A 20,533-nucleotide genomic window follows, 5' to 3' on the forward strand; every position below is an offset into this window, starting at 1 on the left:
AGAGCTGGGGGACCCACAGATCCAGAGCCTATATACTAAATATTTTTCAGAAATGGGCTGGACTCTGAGGAAAACTGCATCCCCCTAAGGATGGATCAGGCAGAAACCCAACTGTCTTTCCTTAAAAAGGAAGACATTTAATCCCACAATTTCACAGATGTGTCACGCAGCGCATTTAAGGAATAAACCTATTGGCTAACAACCTTTGATCTGTCTTAAAGTGGTAAATGCAGGCCCTATCTCATAAAGCACTTTGAACTGCAGGCTGCTACATTGCTACAATGTAACAGCTACACTGTTTCAGGTGCACTATAACCACCTGACTTCACATCTTAGATAGCATGTGCCAGTAATGACATGTTCAGGATAAAGAACACTTAAAGGAAATGGCACAACATAGGCCTATGTAACCGGTGGTAACTTCTGCGTTGTGTTTTTTTAATACTTGTGACCCGTGGACAACAGTTGCTGAGATGTATCTTTATTTCTGTTAAAGCACACCAACAGAAACAGTATAATAAGTCTCCAGCTTGCTAGCTTCACTATAAATGCTCATTCCAAGCATATACCAAACAGGCCAAAAAATAAGAACCGACATGTAATATATACATTAAGAAAGATAAATAAAAACGGTATCACACCTGTTAAAGCACACCAACAGAAACAGTATAATAAGTCTCCAGCTTGCTAGCTTCACTATAAATGCTAGCCCCCACATGTAACAAAAGGAAAAAACATATAAACAATATGTCAGAGGGATATTTCATATAAATAGTCCAGATATATAATACATATAATAATAATAAGTTATAAGAAGATATATAATAACATAGATGCCTATTTTTAAAGGCAATATTTATTAGATTATCCATCCCACTAAAACTCAACCACCTACCTCATTCCAAGCATATACCAAACAGGAAAGAGGAAGGGGGGAGAGAGGAACAAAACAGGGGGAGACAGGGGGGGCTTCCAGAGACCCCCAATACCAGTGTGCTTGTGATATCAAAATAAAAGATTAAAAAGAAACTGAAATACAGGTAACAGATTATCTTGTGCAATTATTTAAACCTGCTTTTCTAACCTGTTACACCTACTCATAATATACCAATACATGTACCAAAATAATGTATACATATACTACAACCAGACTTTATTTGACATGAAAGATTTGGAGAAGCTTACTATTTTTTTCCGTTTCTATCATGTAAACAGATTTATTGGAACTACAATATTTAGAATATTAGACGTCGAAATATCAGTATTTCTGACCCAATTCCCAAATTCCTGGAAAATCTACCTGTTCCGCATCCCACAGCTACTGGATATAGCATTTCAGAAACAGACCAAGGGCGATGGGCACTAATGTTTTTCTCCCCAAATTGCCCTCCCACGTCCCTCCCATTTCACTCCCACTGTGAGCGCCACGCTTTCTCCTCCTAGACAACAGCCCGAATTCGGCTTCTTTTTCAACATTCGGAGGTTTAGGTTCCCTCTGTTGAAACAGGATTCATATTCTTTTTTTAACCTCCTGTAGATTACTCATCACAACTCACTGAAGAAAGGGGGCTCGTAGCCTAGTTCTCTTTATAGGCAGAAAAAATGCATTGCTAAGTTCAGCAGTAAGTTTGCACGTTTTGAAGCGGCACGTCCTCTGTTTTGCGAGGGTCGCCCTTTCGTTTTTCCGAATTTGTTTGATGCTTAGTAGGAACAGCTACAGCCTCCGTCAAAGTTGTGGCAGCTGTCTGGTGTCGTGCCACCAGCCCCACGGATTAAGTCACCATAGCAAGGGATGGAGAAACTATACCGTTAGCCCCTCATATCAGAGAAGTGTGTGAATGTGTGGCGGAACGGGTCTTCCCTGTGTTCGGCCTTCTGTGAGCTGGATCTACTGCCACAATGGGATGCGGCTTACGGAAACTTGAAGATCCGGAGGATAGCAGCCCAGGGAAGATTTACTCCACTTTAAAACGACCGCAAGTGGAGACTAAAACTGACATCGTTTACGACTATGTATTGCTGGACTTCAGTTTAGAAGGTATGTAGCCTATAAACACATGTTAAGCTCACACACAAAGTTTCTGACACTGATTTTAGTAGCTGTTTTTAGTAGTCTTAACACACACGCACACATTTTCATTCACAATTTAGTGGATCGTTCCCTCTTTCGTATTGACAGTCTTTCCTATGTTAGCAGACTGTAAATGGGTCAGGGAGGTTTTTCCCTCGCTTCCTTGCTTTATGTGAGTGTCCACATGGAAAACGAGAGGCAGACTTGAGGACGCCTTGGTACTACACGAGATGACTTTTCTGCTCCATCAACCCCAGACTCACTTTCTCGTTCTATTTATTTAGTCTCGGTTTGAAAGACAGAACCTAGTGTTCGTTTACCCAATAGACCATACTCGTAGTGGCCATAAATGGGATTGACCTATTTCGAAATTAAATTATGATATTTTTTTAATGCAGAAATAAAGCAGCTCATTCTCATTTGGTCAGCCAGTATGAGCATTTCATTGGCATAATCCAAACCTAGAGTTGCTCAGCGTGCTTTTACAATTATGGATAAAGTGAGATTACACTTTCATGTAGTTTTGGACTGGTGTAGATGTATGTTTAGATGAGATTTGCCTTTTGACTGTACTTCTTTGTACAGTAGCTGTAGGAGCAGTGGTAAACCCCATGACTGATTTGTTTAGCTGAGCTGTTGGTGGACGACACGCATCTCTTTTCCAGCGACACATAGTTCTAATTTTCTTGAACGATGCTTTTGATGTAGGTTATGCAGCTTGGTTGAAAATGTTTTTTTTCCCTAGCACTGTCTCTGTTGTCCTGTTGTCTTGATCATTCGTAGTCACTGACAATGTACTACCATTGCTGGGTGGTATTACAGCGTGATTTTACATTGAATGTTTTTTAGTATTATGATGACAGCATTGATCCATGGAGGTGATTGATGTCCAAAATAGATTCTCACTTTATTTCACATATAAGAGTAGCTTTGTTCAGCATCGATGAATCATTGGGCAAAGTCAAAATGCCGCTTAGAAGGAAAATTCATTCAATTTACAATAATTTTGCAGAATGTATTGTTTTTTGCAACCTTTTTTTGCTATGCAATGTTTTTAAGACAGAAGAGAATACTGCACAGTTTAAGTTCAATCATCTAAGACCCATCCCATCATGTATTTTTGTGGTGGTAAACAAAGGTGAACACACAAGCCCAGAGAGAGAGAGAGAGAGAGAGAGATTCCAGAGCACATGGTTCTCAGGGCATGAATCAACAGCCTTGCCAGTGTAGTCTGTTCCCCATTCCGTAAGAGCACCTGGGCTGCACATGCCTGATCAGCTTGCTCTGATGCCTGAGGGGAGTCTGCCATGGTCCTAGTTCAGTACAGATAGCTTCATAATAGAAAGATCATTATGCTGACAGTGAAATCATTAGTGCTAGCTCTATTTGTTCTTATACTTATGTTACGACATTTATAGGCAAACACTGTCAGGCAGTAGGCAGTGTAGTATGCATACAGCTAGCCATCTCAAACCTTGGTTTCTGGAAAACTATATTTTTCGCGAGTGTTGGCCAGCCAAGATGGCAGATTATAGGCAGATTGGCCTTAATCACCCACCTTGGATCAGTGGCTCTGCTTTTCCCTTTCGCCCAAAATGTCAGAGTCTTAGCTGCAGACTGTGGACGCTTGATCCTGGGTCAGCATCTTAGTCCCAGCTCCATCTTGAAGCTTGTGCCTCTTTTGGAAGAAGGCAGACCTTTTTTCGACAAAGCTGTTCCTGAGCCACTCAAGCAGCACCGGTGGATGCCATCAATAGGAAATAGAGGCCAGAGGTAGCAGATCAACGAATCTAATGGCTAATGCTTCCCACAACCAATTAGCTGGGCCCCCAACCTCCAGTGATGAGGTGAAACCAGGCCTTGGGCTTCACTTTGAAATATGGAAGGTGGAGTGAATGAGAGGGAGAGGTGGAATGGGTGCGTATTGTTTCTCCTCAGAGACTACCTCTTTCACGTAGTCCACCAGCCTTTACAGAGATTACCAGACTGCTTAAATGTAGTCAGTAGCCACTGCGTCAACAAAAAGATTAGTCTGAGCAAATCCAGCAACTAAAGAGTTGGATGTGCTCTCGGTACTCTCTCGCTAGTTTTTCCATTTTACTTTTGTTGTACGACATGGCATCGTTGCTTTGGCTACCTCAAAGTGGGTCAACTGTTGTGATCGTGGCCCACCTATCTGGTGAGGGAGAAATCCTCTCAGACCACATAGGGGGCATTCCAGTTCACAGTCTCACAATCTAGCATAATCTCTCTCCCTGTTAATCTAGGACCCCTGGAAATGGTGGATTAACTCAGATTAAGGCGATGATTTTTATATTAAATTTGGAGGAGAATAGAAGGTCACCACAGCCAGGCATGGTGATTTGGTCAATGTTCAATCCATTTCACTCAATTTAGAGACCTTTAAAGGAAGTTCAGATGGGATGGAAAGACATGTGCATAGACAAGACACAGCTCTGTTTAACTGATGTGATGGCATGCCAGGTTCATAGTTTTGGACACTCGACTATTTGCACAGTCACGGTCATGAGCCACGTGACTTGCTTTGAGATGATGGTCGAGATTTTCTTTCTTTTTTTTATCTCTGGTTTCCCTCTTATACAACGAAAATGTGTGTTCTTTCATATGTTCCTCTTTTCCACCCTCCAAAGCTTTCAGATGAATCGTCTTTCTTTCCTGCAAAGTCTTTGCCTCATAAAATCCACCCCATAAATTCTTTCGCTTTCCCTATCTTACTCGCTCACTCTCTCCCTCATACCCCCCTTTTTCCCCCCCTCTCCCCCAGAAGCCTGTTGGCCCCCTCCCTACTGTCCTCACATTTCAACATTCCCTCTCTCTCCATCAGTTGCCTCATGCTCTTCCTTCCTCCTGTTGGTCTCCCTTTATTTACCTCTCTCCACAGATCATTCTGAACCTCTCCTTTCTCCTCCATCTATCTTTACTTTCCTTTTTTTTCCTTTTGCTCAGTGTGTGTTGTGGTCACTCTTTCCATTTTCTCGTTTTCCCCTTCTCTCGTGCTAGCGGTCTTTCCTTGCGCTCTCTCCTTCCTTTCACTCTCTTTACCCCTCTAGTTCTCCTTTCTCTCTCTCTCTCTCTCTTTACCCCTCTTTCTTTTTTCTCTCACACGTAGTTGAGAACAGAGGGCTCAGTGTGTGAGCTAACGGAGGGAGGAGGGGTGCCGGGGGGGGTGAGCTTGTGTCGGACAAAAGCACAGGCCTCTCAGTGGCCAGTGTCACGTCTGAGCCTGTGACTGTGAATGCCACCGCCACCAGGGCTGTCACTCACTCCCAGACTCCCCCAGGGGTCGTGGGGCAGCCGCCCCAGAGACAGATCCCTGGCTCAGGTGTGGTGTTGCACACTTGCTGGGTGACAGACAACCACCCCACCCCCCCCCCCCCCCCCCCCCCCCAGACACCCCCTGGGATTGCTACTTGCCAAAATGTGTTTTGTGCTGTTTTTTTTTTCTCCCTGCGCTAATTCCCAGTCACTCTTACTGCCAGATTCACATGAAAGTGTGCTGTGCAGCAAACTGTTTATGTGTAAGCAGTGGCAGACTGTGGGAACTTGCTTCTGGGAGGGGGGTTGTGAGGGCCGTGTGCGCAGGAATGTGTAAGGTTTTTCTCTGAGTGTGTAAACATGTCCAGTTTTCCAGATTTGTGCTTGAGAGGGACTATTTGTGTGAGCGTGCGTGCGTGATTTTATTGTGTGTTGTGGAATGTTGTGTCTAGTGTGTATGTGTTTTTTGGGGGTGGGGTGGGGGGCTCTGTATGAACAGCAGCTCTTTGTGACCACAGGAAGTGGTGTTGGGGGAGAGGGGTGGGGGGTTCTTTTTAAAAGGGATAAGACGTGAGTGAGACATGCATTAAACCACTCCGACACCACACTAACACATCCCACTGAAACTAAATCACCACTCCCACTGTAGGGTCATTACGTACAGACACAAAACACATCTAAGAGACAGCAGCTTTTCTAAAGGTGTCTCAAGTCATCTTCATCATAATACCGTATTGTAGTAGTACTTTCTGCGATACTGCGAGTAGGACTTGGATCATACTCGTTTCCATAGATAGTGATAGATAATGTAATCTAATTTCATTTCTTTCACCTCTGGAATAAAAGAGGCCTTTCAAACAACCAATATATTCTTCCTATTTGCAGGCAGTCGACCCACAGTGCAGTACGTGTCCTCCCTGTGTGAGCTGCCACAGGCCCTGCTGCCCTACTACACCCAGGGCTATGTGCTGGCAGCCCTCCACCCCATCATCCTCTCCGTCGGCCGCACCAGGGCTCTCCCCCTCAGCCTGCTCTACAGAGCCATTCTGACTCGCCCCAGACCAAGGTATGGACAAACCACCACAGTCCACTAAGGCATGTTGTCCTCAGGGCATCTTCGATCATGCTGTCTTCAGGCCATCATTGTTAGTAATGTCCTCAGGTCATAGTCTGTAATTTCCTCAGCTCATTGTCTGCAATATTGTCAACAGGTCATCTTTGGCAATGTTGTCATCAGGTCAAAATGAGCAATGTTGTCCTCAGGCCATCTATGGTTCTGTTTTCCCTCAGGTCATCATTGGTTAAGTTATCTTCGGGTCATCATTGGCTATGTGGTCCGCAGGTCACCTACGTTCATGTTGTCCTCAGGCCATCATTGCTTATGTTGTCCTCTGGTCATCGTATGGTCAAATTTAAAATTTGTAGTTTAAACGGTTCTTTGGGCAGCCAACATGTGCTTCTAAAGATATGAGCGAAATCATAACCCTACGTATTATACCTCCGTCATGGCTGAAATGTGTTACCTTAGTTGTGGGGGTTATTTCCTGGAAGCCCACTTTAAAAAAAATTAATATTAATAAGGATATTCAGCCTTGAGTTTCATATTCACTTGATTCCTGGAACTTCTGAAAGGTGTAAGCCAAGAATTGGTGTGAGATGATGGACCTTTATGGAGCATTTTTCCTAAAAGCACACAGGGGTGAAATAGGGTCCCCCCTCCTCTACGCACCGTACTCCCCTGGACCCAGACTGGCCCACCTACTGTAGTAAATATTAAATCATGCATGAGAGGGGCTTGCATATTTAATATAACTGCATGGTGGGCTTAGACAGTTTGGTGAAAAGAGTGGTGGGGGAGAAAGTGAGGCTGAAAATGAGGGGTCCTGATTGGACAAGTCTCGCTCTTGACAACAGGAAAGGAGCCAATGAGGTTTGAGAATCCAAAGATGTTGCAGGCCACTCTTTGGAGTTTCCATTCCCTCTCTGATGCTGTTACTACCATTATATTATTAACAAGGGAATTCCTGGCAGCATTTCCCACATCGAGTGCAGCCCCAGCTAGTGCGCACATACACACTTCCTGTTATGCTTGGGGGAAAAAAGCTTTAGCTCGTGTCATGCAAAGCCATCTGAAATTTTCATGAGAAATGTCTGCAGACTGGCCTGCCAGAGCAAATTGAGTATGAACTCTCCAGCTGGACAGGGCCCCTTGTCCCACAGGGTCCACAGATGACTTGTGACCCATCAAGCAAGTAAACATCGCAAAGCAAGTTCAGCATATAAACAACATTTTTCAGGAACCCTTTTTTTTTACGACCAGAAATTTCTCATTATATTATGTTATATAATATTACATAATATTATCATTCATATTATGATGTCTTCAGATGTCTTAAGATCACTTGTGTTTTTTAACACACCACTAAGAGAGTGATTATTATGATTCATTAGGTATTAGCTTTATTAGTTTGGTCCATGTAAGATTTTCAGACCTGTGACTAGCACAAATTTCACTTGTTCCGATTGGATGTAGTAGGGGACTTCTCACGCATTTTTCGCATACATTGAGGGTAGCCACCAATGTTTTTTTATTTTTTAGGATAAATACTGCTGGAGACGTAATGCAAATTCTGTTAAATTCTGTTAAATTCTGCTAACCTGTTGATGACCCCCTCAATGGTTTTCACACTGAAAATTCAGCTTTAATGAATACATCATTGTTTAAACAATGTTTTGACATTTGTTTTGTTTGTGGTTTTGTACATGTGTAAACACTGACCGTATGTGTGTGTGTGTGTGTGTGTGTGTGTGTGTGTGTGTGTGTGTGTGTGTGTGTGTGTGTGTGTGTCTGTGCTGCAGTAAGCATGCGGTGCCCATGTGCCACAGTGTGCCCGTGCTAAGGGTAGAGGAGTGGCCTCTGCCAGGAGACCACCTGACCGGTGACACCGTCAGAGCACTCATCGACAGGGTTAGTGCTTTAAACTAAACTTGTTTTATGTGTGTTTTGTATGTTTATGTGTCTCTGTGTGTGTGTGTGGGGGGGGGGGGGTTCCATAGCCTTTTCATAATTTTTTTCTCACCTCAGACTGACGTTGCCATCGTATTCTGATTTACCATCTCGTTTTTACCTGAAGGTTCAGTACTGAGGATGAACCTGTCTTAAGACTGTTTGTATACTTCCTCCAGTTTAGCAGCTATTGGACTTGCTTTTGATCTGCTTCGATATGCTCTGTTCTTCAGGTGAACAGTAGTGCGAGAGGAGGGGTGCGATTCGTTGCCTCCGTGATTCAGCAGGCTGGAGGGGGCAGCGGTAGCCGGGTGTCCAGCCCCACAAGGGGATGCCGCTCCCCGCCCAGGACCCCTCCACGTACCCCACCTGGGGAGAGGGACCTGGAGAATGGAGGATGCAGTCCAGGTGAGATGCTGGACACTTGCGCATGAGTCAAATATCTTGGTTCATCCACAATAGAGACATACCTTTAAGAACTGGTCTGAGCTTTGCTATTAAGATGCATATGCAGATGCTCAATCATGCACTCAGGACCAGACTATTCTGAAACTGTCTTAGAAAGGCAACATGATAAATGGGAACATGGGAAAATGGTGATGCATATCATATATGTTTGACCCTATGGAGAATGATTGTGATATTCTTCTAATGTGCTTTACAATGCAAGTCCTTCCTTGTGCCAGTGCAGTGTCCTTCATGCCTACCATTTAAATTGGACTGTCATTTCCTCACTAACCATTTGTTGATGGAGTTGGTAACAAGGACACTATTTTCAGCTGTTAAAACCCAGTCAATAACAACAACAACAACAACAACAACAGCAGCAGCAGCAGCAGCAGCAGCAGCAGCAACAACAGGGTCTCTAGACTGTCTCTCTTTTCCTTGTCCTCTTTATCTCCCCCATAATCTCTTCCTGCCCCCCTCCCTTCCCAAAGTGTCAGGTTAGCTCAATTTAACCCTTGATTTTTGTCCTACTAATGTGAGCTGTAGTCAGTAGATCCCTGTTGCCTCTGGGCTCTCTCTCAGTTCACTGGAGCTCTTGAAAGACATGTAGTGCCTAGTGAACCAGAGATATTACCAACCCCAGTAACTGCTCTGCTGTGGAGAGTTGTTGGCCTGTGTGTGTACGTGTTTGCGTAGAGGTTCAATAATAAACAAGCAAAGAAATGTGTCTGCTCGTGATGGAGCGCTTTGACGGTATGTTATGTTAATTCGTCATGGTGCCTCTGGAGAAGTCTGTTGCAGTATGGGATCCTGGCAGCAGTTAGAGCAAGCTAAAAACAAACGGCTAAGAGATCACCAGTTTCCCTTCAGCACTCAGTCCAAAGGCAATTACCTCTGCCCCGAATACACACTTGTGCGGTGTGGGGTACGCTTGACGACTGACACACACACATATATACGAATTCTTCCAAGAGGCTGCACTGATAATGGTTGATAACAAGGGAGAACCATAAAACATTTTGGAGATCTGGCAGTGGGGTTTCTCAGGGCGTGTGCTTACTTGATAGCTGACAGGAAGTAAAAAGAGTCAATGTTTAAGAAGGTTTTTCAAAAGCAAATCTCTTACCTTAGCTTTAGAGGTCAGATTCATTGTTGATTCTATGAGATGTTTGAGGTTTATTTGCATCCCTCTAACTGTTCTCTCTAATCCAGATTTGAGGCTTATGGTGCTGTTCCACTCCTGGGCTGCTGGATGTACCCCGCTGGATGCCCAGGGGTGCTGTTACCACCAGGGGGCACTCTCCATGCGGGTGTCCAGGAAGGGCCAGGTGGTCAGCGCCTTGGAAGCTGATTGGCTGGAGCTGACTGCCGCCTACTATCGCAAGGGCTGGTCATTGGTCGACTCGTTTGTGTACTGGGACACGCCCAAAGGTGATTACATCTCGGAATCTGAAAATCCAGCCTGTATTTTTTCTAAACACAGAAGTAAGAGAGTATGTGTGAAGTAATGTTTAATATCATATTTTCAGTGGCTCAAAGTTAGCACTTTTTATTCTTTGTTTGTAACCCTAATGAGTCATATGTCATATATCTCTATCCCCTCAAAACATATCAATACATTGCAAACCCATGTTCTTTGTAGTCCCTCACTGGTTGATTCACCACAAACCCAACTTCAGCAGATTAGTAGGGCAGTGTTTAGCCACATACATGGATTTCTTCTAGTCATGTTTTTTGCTCTGGAACAGGTATGCTTCAAACACTTTTTGTTTTTGCAAACAGCCGGCTAGCTTCCTCTCATCTTTCAAAGCAAAGGATGGGCTTAACAGAAATAAGAGAGAAAGGGATTAAGAGCACTTTGTCCTAGTACATCTCTTCTGGATCCACATCTGCCTCTTTATCTTTTTTGTCCTTCCCTGATCTCCACATTGTTATCAAAGATCACTGAAATTGCTCTATATTTTGCACTCCATTCCTCACCTCCCTCCATTTTCTCTTTTTTTTTTTTTTTAAACCCTCCAATCCTTCTCTCCCGATGGGTGACTTCCTCTCTCCCTCCTCATCTTCCCTCACAGGGCTATATTTAGAGCTTGCCTCCCAACCTTGCGACCTCACTTCCTGTTTCACCACAGCCTGGCAGGAGCTAAATCAGACACACTCACAGACATCTGGGGCCTGTAAATGTAGAACATGGAAGAACATGCTCTAACACTTTCCACCCTAAAAACATCGCGCGCGTGCACACATACACACACACACACACACACACACACACACACACACACACACACACACACACACACACACACACACACACACACACACACACACACACACATTTGTGTAACTGTCAGAAAGTAGTTCATTGTCAGCTTTATTAGGTCAGGAAGTGAAATTCTGGTGGCTGCTTGATTGAATTCCTGAATCTTTCTCTCTCTCTCTCACTCACTCACTCACTCACTCTCTCTCACACACACACACACAGGACCTGCATTTAAACCTACGCATTGTTGCTTCACACATTGAATTCTAAGTACGGTATCATTTCTGGTGTCATCACCCAGCATGTAGTCATCTGCTGTTTTTTTACCCTATAGGTGAGCCTGTTCCCAGGTCTTTAGAAGGGCTCTTTGTATATGAGGAACGCAGCATGGCCCCTCCTGCCAATGACACCATTGTGGTGGAGCAGTGGACTGTGATTGAGGTGAGCTGAACTGAATTGGTGCTTGGGGTTTTGTCTAATGCTTTGAATGTGATGGATATGTGTTAGAAGTCTTTCCTCTGATTCAACCAGGCCTCGAATGTGAAGACCGACTATGGGCCGCTGCTTCACACACTGTCAGAGTTTGGCTGGCTGCTCACATGTGTGCTGCCTACACCTATTATCCGCCATGACAGGTAGGTCACACACACACCTACAAAAAACACAGACAAATACATACATACTGGACCCTAGTCTTAATCTGTTCAAATCAAAGCACCACTAACATTATAGTCTTTACATAATCCACATTGAGTGTTGAAACTACCTATCTGATATTTTTATCAACTCCTCTGTGTTGCTATAGCGATGGGAATTTGGCCACAAAGCAAGTTGTGTTCCTTCAAAGACCAGTTAGGACTCCTTCGGTACAGCAACAGAACCAGGTGAGAGCCTTTACACTGATGGCTGAATAGGTGCATGCATGCAGCATGTGATTACATCGACAAAACATCTATAACTTCTGAGCCTCAGGTTGGCTGCCATTATAATCACCAGCTATCTATGTGAAGGAAATTACGCTGTTTTGACATAAACATCCCCAAACTGAACTTGGCACTGGTATCAGAAGAGGATGCTCATATCTTATGAATCTCTCGCTATCTCTCTTGCCCCCCCCCCCCACCCTGTCTTTCCTTCCTGTTCCTGCTCTTCCTCTATCTTTGCCGCTCTTCCTTGGTCTCTCTCAGGCTGCATCCTCACGTAGTGAGGTATCCAATCGGTCTGTGAGTCGCGGTGTGGGCAGCCCTCAGACAGAAGAGCTGTCGCCATGTTCGGGGGGCATCGGGGGGTTTCCTGTGTTTGGGGGCGGTGGCTACTCCAGCGCCCTCTCCCACCTGGAGGAGGGCGGCTTCGAACAGGACGACGGAGCGGCTGAGGTCACGTGCATGTGACCAACCCCCCACTCGACAAACCCAGTCTCCTGGCCCTGACGGGCTGATTTTTGCCCTCATACTTCCTTGTTTGATGACCTCTGACCTTAAATGACTGACTGGGTGGATGAAGGAGGACACTTGTAGGCTGCTCATTTTGGCCATGTTTTGCAAGCCAATGTGCAGTCAAATGGAGGGAGTCGAATATGGACAGCCCCTGGAAAAGAAATTGGGATTTGTAAAATGTGAGGGCCCCCTAACCCCTTCCTAACAAAGCATATTTTAGAATCACTTCTAGCACTTTTTATTATGAAGCCATACTTACCAGTAGAAGTATTTATACGTTATCATGGTCATCTCAGTGTTTTTATTTTATTTTTGTTGGACAGGCCGGCATAACTAAAAAGGAAGGGGAAAAAATACACAAGTACCCAACTGTTTATTTTGACAGTTTCACCCAGTCTAAATTCTCACATTTTCTCACTCACACCGAAAGAGCACCAGGTGTCCACTGGAAGCCTAGGGGAAAGACACAGGAAAATGTTAGACTCAGATTCAACTTGGGATGGGATGGATCTAAATATTTTAAACCTTTCCCCCTAACTTCATAATCTTATCCCCCCCCCCTCCCCCAACACCTTCTTGTCACCTGTGTCTTTTAATTTACATTTTCCACCAAAACTTTTATTTGTTCTACATAACTTCAGGTCACAACACAACCTTGCTCTGGCACTCACTCACTCACACACACAGCAAAACAGAGGAAAAACGAACTTTTTTCATATCCTGTTAGCAGTCATCGGCAGGATGTAAACATTTATCAGGTGTGTAAATCCTAAGGTGCTTCTGACAGTACTGAGATTGTCCAGACCTCAGTTATAACACTGAACACCATTATCTTCTTTTTGAAACACTTGAGTTTCGACCGGGGGTTCACAGTTCACAGTTCACACTTCCTGCAAGTAGGTGTGTGTGTGTGCGTTTGTTATCTTTTCATACTCAGATGTGTAAATGGCTGGTGTGACCAGTACTAGAACTGCTGTGACTGTCGCAAACCCTTAAACGTTTGCACTGGCAAACCCACATTTGCCAGATAAAATAAATGGTGCTCCTTTTCCAACCTTTCCCACAGGTTGTCTCCGTCAGCTTCGTTTCATGTTTGTTCTGACAATCATCTTAAAAATGGAAGGTACCAATATAAACTGTTCATTTTAATAGTGACAGCAGCTGCTGATTTTTATTTTCATGTCTGTTTATTTTCAGGAGATTTGACATATCAGACCATGCTAAGCCATTTACCTTATCACATATCACACATAAGATGTGCAGAAGAGCTCTTATGAGTTATCCATTTGTGTGCGTTTTTTTTCTTTCCTTTTACACTTTACAGATCTAAATGATAAGAGGGCTATGTCAATGGTTTTAACTATTTTAAATCACCTTTACCTTTAGTCGAGTAGTCCTGCACATTCAGACAAATCCACTTCTCTAAGTGTTGCTTGTGACCTATTTTTTATTTTATTTTTTCAAATGCTTATACTAGAACCTCATGCTGCTGTATATTACAAGTAACCCATGAAAATATTTTGTCTTATTTTATAATTGACAGATTTTTTAAGATGGTGAATGCCATTAATGACAGTATTACCAACCTGCTGCAGTATTTCAATTTCAACATTGTAAATTCTGTTGGTGTTTATATCATTAAAATAGCTATTTCCCATTGGAGTTCGAGTGTCCTTTATAAGAAAATGGAATTGATGGAATAAGTCAGTGATTCTTTGTTAATACAGACATCATAGTAAGGAAAGCCTAACGATGGCACGGTCTTGATGAAAGTAAATCTACGCCTTTATGCAAGAGCACCCCGATCCATCTTCTGCACCACTAGAATCCTGTGATAACATGGATTGATCAGTAAGGGCTTATTCAGTTAAGCTATTCAAAGAGTGTGTATTTTTACATGCTTTTTTGTGTACTTATACTGTAATGATGACACACCCCAATTTCTGGGTACAAGTATTTTTTTTAATTAAGACATGAAAATATCAAACTTTAGTTCATCATTTAAGAAAAATAAAAACAAAAATTGTGGATTAGGTCATGTGCCTTTCCCCATTAAATAACTTAATAATGACGGTGTGGGGGGGGGGGGGTGGGATACAACCACGCTCAAACGAAAGAGAGAGAGAGAGAGAACTTTAAAGCTGAAGCACCCACGACAGACATGATTGTTAGAATAAAAGCCAAGAGGAGGGTGGAGGGGACGGTGGTGGTCATATATACAAGGGGCACACCAGAGTATGCATGTGTCAAGTCTAAGCTGCTCAGAAAACAACGAATCAAAAAAGATTATTTCTTTTTTGAGGAGGGATGGGCGTTGGGAGGATGGGATGGGAGGGGGGGCACTGGGCATAGCTGCAGAACACACTGCTGCCGCTGCCACCATGGCCGCCGTCTCCTCCGTCTCAGGCCTCGCTCTCCCCTGTGGCGGCGGAGTTCTGCACCTCCTCCTCCAGGATGGGCACGATCAGGTTGTCCTTGGACATCAGGTTGTACTTCATGACAAAGCGCGTGAAGCGGTGGCACAGGAAGGTCTCGTTCTGGAGGGAGGAGGAGGAAGTGGTGAGATTCAGGTGGTGCCACTGGCTCTTACACACTCACATTACACACATCAGAAACGTAGGTTTATTAATAGACGTTATATAAGTGGTGTTCATTTTTGAAGTTGCAAGGAGTACTCCCACAGCTGTCAGCACTGGGTCTGTCTAGACCAGAGTTGGCTCAAGGTGGGTCAACACCGCCACCTTCTGTCTGAATGGGAAACTGCTGACAAACAAAATAGCATTGCCTCTATGCATTGGAAATGGCTTTTACCTCGTATTTATCAAATATCTGCCGATGGTGGAAGTAGGCGTGGGAGAAAATCCTGTAGATGCGACGGCACACTGATCCCAGTTTGGCTACGGACGACTCTTTAATGCTGACACTGTGGAGAAAAGCAGACACAACCCAGGTTTACATCAAAACATGTCTTTGCTTTGTGCTTGTAAAAAACACAACTCAAGATTGGACATTAACTTCCGAATGACATCACATTTACTGGTTTCTTGTGAATAAGCACAGAGTGCCCTCGTGGCACACAGTATGTCACAGAAGTAGAACCCTTCACTCTGACACCAGAACACATGTAAGTACATTTAAATCATTTTTGTTTGGTTGGTTATTTTTTGTATTTCAGGGTAGATGAATGCGTTCATGAAGTAAGTACAATTTGTAATTTAATCCTTTTGCAGTCAAGTCTAAGTACCAATGCTCAGGGGGAACATTTACGCTGTTGTACACAGAGCTCAGAGATGTACATCTGCTGCTTTTTATGAAACATTTAACTATTAAGCCAATCCATTCGTGAAATTACAAACTGCCACATTCACCGTTGAGCACTTCTGATCTGCAAGTCAAGTCAACTAGTTGCAGAGTTAACTCACCGGCTAGGGAAATACTTGTTGCTGTTCAGAAGGCAGGCTGCTCCATCCAGCGTGTGCCTTGTGTAGTCGATGGCTGGACACTGAAAGGACCAAAGGAACGTGTTAACGGCAAGATTGCGCCCCAAACAGACAAGGAGGCAAAGAAACTTGACAGACCTCATGTTTTTCTCAGACAATAATTTCACTTGAATTGTTACTGGTGTCATAAAGAGTGCACACAGCACGGGGACTCTGGCAGTCCATGGAGGTGGACTGGGCTGGCTGCTCACCTCTTTTGGTGTCTTGTGTGCTGCACAGAGGAAGATCCACTGCTCTGTGGCGGTCATCTGGGTACATGTGTCAGGGTGACACTCACCCTGTTCAGGCAAGATGATAACCTCAGAGTGAAGTCATTATATACACACACCCCTAAACTTCTCAAAGCAAGTCTCAAAACCTTAGCACTAGCATCGAAAACAAACCCGGCTGAGACTAAAGCAAGCAGGCTAAACATAATAATGAGGACAGATACCTGTAGTTTGACAGCCAGTCCATTTAGCTCCAAACAAAACTGCCTGTAATTAAAATACAGGAAGTCCTTATTAATTGCTTCCGTAACAAGCACGATGTACTACAAAAACACATTTATGATAGAACTAAGAATATTTAGTTTAAACCTTGCCTTGTCTTAAATTTTTTAAATAGAACACAATTTCAGAGAGTTTGTGAATGAGCCCAAACACATTAAATTCAGTTGAGTAAGCCCTGGCCTTCACACAGAGTGGCTGTAGTCAGCTCTTACCTTAAGTGCTCATATTTCCACACACCCTCATCTTGGCCTTCCGGTGGCTCTAGGATCTTGTCAATATTGGAGCAGTCAGAGCGGATGTTCTGCTGGATGTACTGAGTGCAAAAACAAATCAACAAAAACAAATCAACAAAAACAAATTAAATACACAGACCTGCACAGGACATCACAACAGCAATACTCCCAAAACCATTTCCTCCTTCAGACTACCAATTACCTGCAGTCTGCCGATGCATCGAATATTAAAGCCACTGAGGACCTGCTCTGATGATAATCAGTGGCCTTGCTTTGTTTTGATGCATAGACAGCTTTGGCCATGGTCATAAACTGGTTAGTCATGCGGTATAAGCTGTTGAGACTCAGCTTGTCAGCTACCAGAGGAAAAAAATGGAGCAGACTGACTGAAGGTTTGTGGTTAAATTTCCAGTATAAGAGAACTAGTGACAAAAGCTACAGGTGATGGACATGGGTATATCGGTCAGGTACACATACAGCTTCATGTTCTATGAAGTTCTGCTTCCCATGAATCATTCATGTTGTGGTATCTGCTGTGATGGCATGTAGCTGCTTAAAGAAACACTGCTATTATGAATGAGTAATCCATCAGACATGTGTAACTTGCTCTTACAGTTTCCTATCCTCAGGATCATCTTTCATCTTTACATGAGAAGCTATAAGACTGAGAACATGGCTTAAGTTACCTGCTGGACAGCTAACGTGCTGTCCATCTCCTCAAAGGACTCATCGGGCCAGTTGTAGAAATCCTGCCAAAGGAAGTAAACGAGTGATAGATTTGGAGGTTTTTCCGATGGCATTGTTTTTCTAAACTGGATAAAAGATAACCGTTTCCCTGAAAAGAAGACTTGACATCAAAAGACACTAGAGTAGGAAGACATTAAATGATTTCAAATAAAGCAGAGCTACTAAGATAGATCTCAAGAGTCTTCTCTTCCCATCATCTCAAGATGTCTTTATGATGGCCCTGGAATGTTTTTGTGGTGTCTCTGCACCGAATGTTCAAGAAGCCCCTAAAGTATACCACTAAAGCAGGTGCAAATCACGCACCCAACAGTTGCACACAGTAGCGACAGATTCTTACACCGAAGGTCACACACTAGGTGCAAAGACTCTCTCCACTTTATCTGGACCCTTTCTTAGTAAGAAGCTCTAGCCAGACATATAGGCGCCCATTGACCCTCAAAACCATATACTGTATCTCTAGGCCACTTTGAGAGACATGGCTATGTACATAGAACATTTGGTAATAGCAGCATTGTAAATCAGATCACAGTGATAATCTACTAGAGAACACCCTTGCATCAAGAGTTAATCACACTGAGAGAGGTATTAAATCTTTACACTCAAACCCATGCATTACATATGGAATCACACCTAAACGTTACCTACATCTCACACAAGGGAACATTGTTATAACTGTTGCACACTAAGGTCATGAATCCTCATTGACTTCTAATGCAAATAAATAGCAACTGTCCTCACTCATTGAAGGTCTGACTGGGTGGCTAATGTAAGTCACTTTAAGTTACACACTTTTTCATACATAATATGGTAATCTTTGATACATACTCCGTTTTCATTATAACCAGAATCGTCGTAGCGTATAGAAGCTTTCGCGATGACAGCTGTGAATGAAACTTACGTGACTCTGTACCGTAGTCAGTGTATCAGTTATGTTTTAGCTAGCTTGAGTTAACTAATCTTAACCAGAATTATGGATTACGACAAACAACATCAAATGCTTTGCAACATCAAAGACACACGCATATAAAGCACAGATAACGCTATTCCATCGATGAAGTCATCTGACTGAGTAGATGTCAGACTTCACAAGGTTCACTCCCTGAATGCAATGCGCCACTTTGTTGTTAACTTGTGTCTAACCAATGCTCCACTGTTAGCATAACGTTATTTGTTCCTCGAATAATCTAAAGTTAGTGTTGACCGGGCTAGTTAACGTTAACCCTTAAGACAGAACCAGCATTGGACTATTTAGTCCTTGCTTTTCAAAACTAGCAATATAACTCAGCCAGCGAGGCAATGTTTGCTATTTCCACTGTTGACCAGCAAGCTGGCTAAGCTGACACTGATTAGCAAGCAGTCAGATTTACACTAGGTTGGTTGATGTTCCTAAACTCAATCATGTAAACAACGTTCCCAAATTAGCGTGTACGCAGGCTGACTGAAAACCATCGACATATTATTTAACACACCCAGTCAAGTAAAAAAATCGAAATGTCCTGCTTTTGCAAGCTAACTTAACTTAGCTGTCGTTAACATCAACGGGCTAGCGCTAGCTGGCTGTAAGCGACTTCTACTGGGTGCTAATGTTGGTTGGCCGCTGTCACAATTTTCTTAAACCAGTCCTGGGGTTCAACTACCAGCATTGGATAGTTTGTTCTGGGTCTATACTGAATTCAGACAATGATAAAATACCTTCGCCTTAGTGCCTGGCCGATTCCTCCTCAGAACAGCAGTACCCTCCGCCATGACCATCTCGACAGAATTCCCGGATGCGACTGTCGATGACGCTTTCTACAAGCGGCGATGGTACTGAGGGAGTAGCCAAAGATGAGTTCATTCCACTCTTCTACCAGTGCCATGCAAAGTTTTGAGTAGAATATAGCCCAAGGACAATTGGAGACATCACTGAAAGTCATAAAGCTCACGGGGCACATGCCGACATTACGTTGTTCAGGTCATGTGTCACAGGGGCACTGTCATGTGGCAATCGGAAATGCAAACTGTTAAATAGGCCTACATTAAACCAGAACAAATTAATTTTGTTATTATTAATACACCAATAGTAGGCTAATTATCATAATACTGTGCAAGGCACAGTGTGTAGGCACGTTTGAAACAATACAAACACATGTTTGACATTCGAAATAGATAGACACACTAATACCGAAGAAAACTTTTGCAACTTTTGCACAGTACTGTGTATATATATATACATAAGACCTTTATAGCATGAGACACATATGCCCAAGGGTCTGTTATCCAACTCTTCCTTGTGTAATAGTAGTTGACACGAATGTGAGCACTGTGTGACGGTGGTCAAACTTAGGACTGACGAATACTGCAACTGATTCTTTTATTCCTGTTCATGCAAATATCACAATTGGTACACAGCATCGTTGACAGGCAAACTTTTTCTGTCTCATTTAAACAACACATTAATCACGCACAAGTAAAACAGCGCACAAACAATTTAAACAACAATGCACATATTTCACACATATAACACTATTGTAACAGCAACATACCTGTTCATGCAAATATCACAATTGGTACACAGCATCTGCACCAATAAAATCAAATGTCAAAATACATTCAGTACGGCAGTACAGTTAGCTAGCTTACGGTACGTGGAGAATGGGAAATTCCCAGCGAACTAGCTAGCTAATCAGTATGTATCATGATGAACCTCGTGGTATACAAAATATGATAAAACTCTCTGCCCATTGATAAAACTTATTTACAAACAACAAAATACATACTAATCATATAAACCACATGTAATATGTCGAAGTTGTCGACATTTATTGCATTCATCAATCTGTAAGTTTATAAATCATCAGGGTAATTTTGTACAGTGGACCTACCGTTGACAGGCAAACTTTTTCTGTCTAGTAGCGGCAACAGTACACACATATAAACTGCCGACCTGCAGTACACCACAGCTCCAGAGGTGGCTCCAAAACACCAACATTATTTACAACTGAATTATGGCGAAACTCATTATATATACATTATATTGTTAAACGGATTTTTCAACTCCGTTACACACTGCAACTCTATGT

The 20,533-nt window shown here is 43.1% G+C and overlaps 2 protein-coding genes across 2 annotated transcripts; one reads left to right on the forward strand and one right to left on the reverse strand.

Annotated features, from left to right (window-relative positions):
* The first annotated feature begins 776 nt into the window (after positions 1 to 776).
* On the forward strand, positions 777 to 14,157 carry rftn2 (raftlin family member 2). Its single transcript, XM_012826550.3, has 9 exons — positions 777 to 2,038; positions 6,233 to 6,413; positions 8,207 to 8,315; positions 8,588 to 8,762; positions 10,014 to 10,232; positions 11,399 to 11,505; positions 11,596 to 11,699; positions 11,870 to 11,948; positions 12,252 to 14,157. The coding sequence occupies exons 1-9, from the start codon at positions 1,900 to 1,902 to the stop codon at positions 12,453 to 12,455; spliced, it is 1,317 nt and encodes a 438-aa protein (XP_012682004.1). The 5' UTR covers positions 777 to 1,899; the 3' UTR covers positions 12,456 to 14,157.
* A 283-nt stretch (positions 14,158 to 14,440) lies between these two features.
* On the reverse strand, positions 14,441 to 20,343 carry mob4 (MOB family member 4, phocein). The gene is made up of 9 exons (XM_031585432.2): positions 19,997 to 20,343; positions 19,164 to 19,280; positions 17,411 to 17,473; positions 16,704 to 16,804; positions 16,434 to 16,476; positions 16,192 to 16,278; positions 15,923 to 16,002; positions 15,312 to 15,423; positions 14,441 to 15,037 (listed from the first exon to the last, which is right to left on the reverse strand). The coding sequence occupies exons 2-9, from the start codon at positions 19,221 to 19,223 to the stop codon at positions 14,903 to 14,905; spliced, it is 681 nt and encodes a 226-aa protein (XP_031441292.1). The 5' UTR covers positions 19,224 to 19,280; positions 19,997 to 20,343; the 3' UTR covers positions 14,441 to 14,902.
* Positions 20,344 to 20,533: the final 190 nt, after the last annotated feature.

The sequence above is a fragment of the Clupea harengus genome, chromosome 2 (assembly GCF_900700415.2).
Source record: "Clupea harengus chromosome 2, Ch_v2.0.2, whole genome shotgun sequence".
Classification (NCBI taxonomy): domain Eukaryota; kingdom Metazoa; phylum Chordata; class Actinopteri; order Clupeiformes; family Clupeidae; genus Clupea; species Clupea harengus.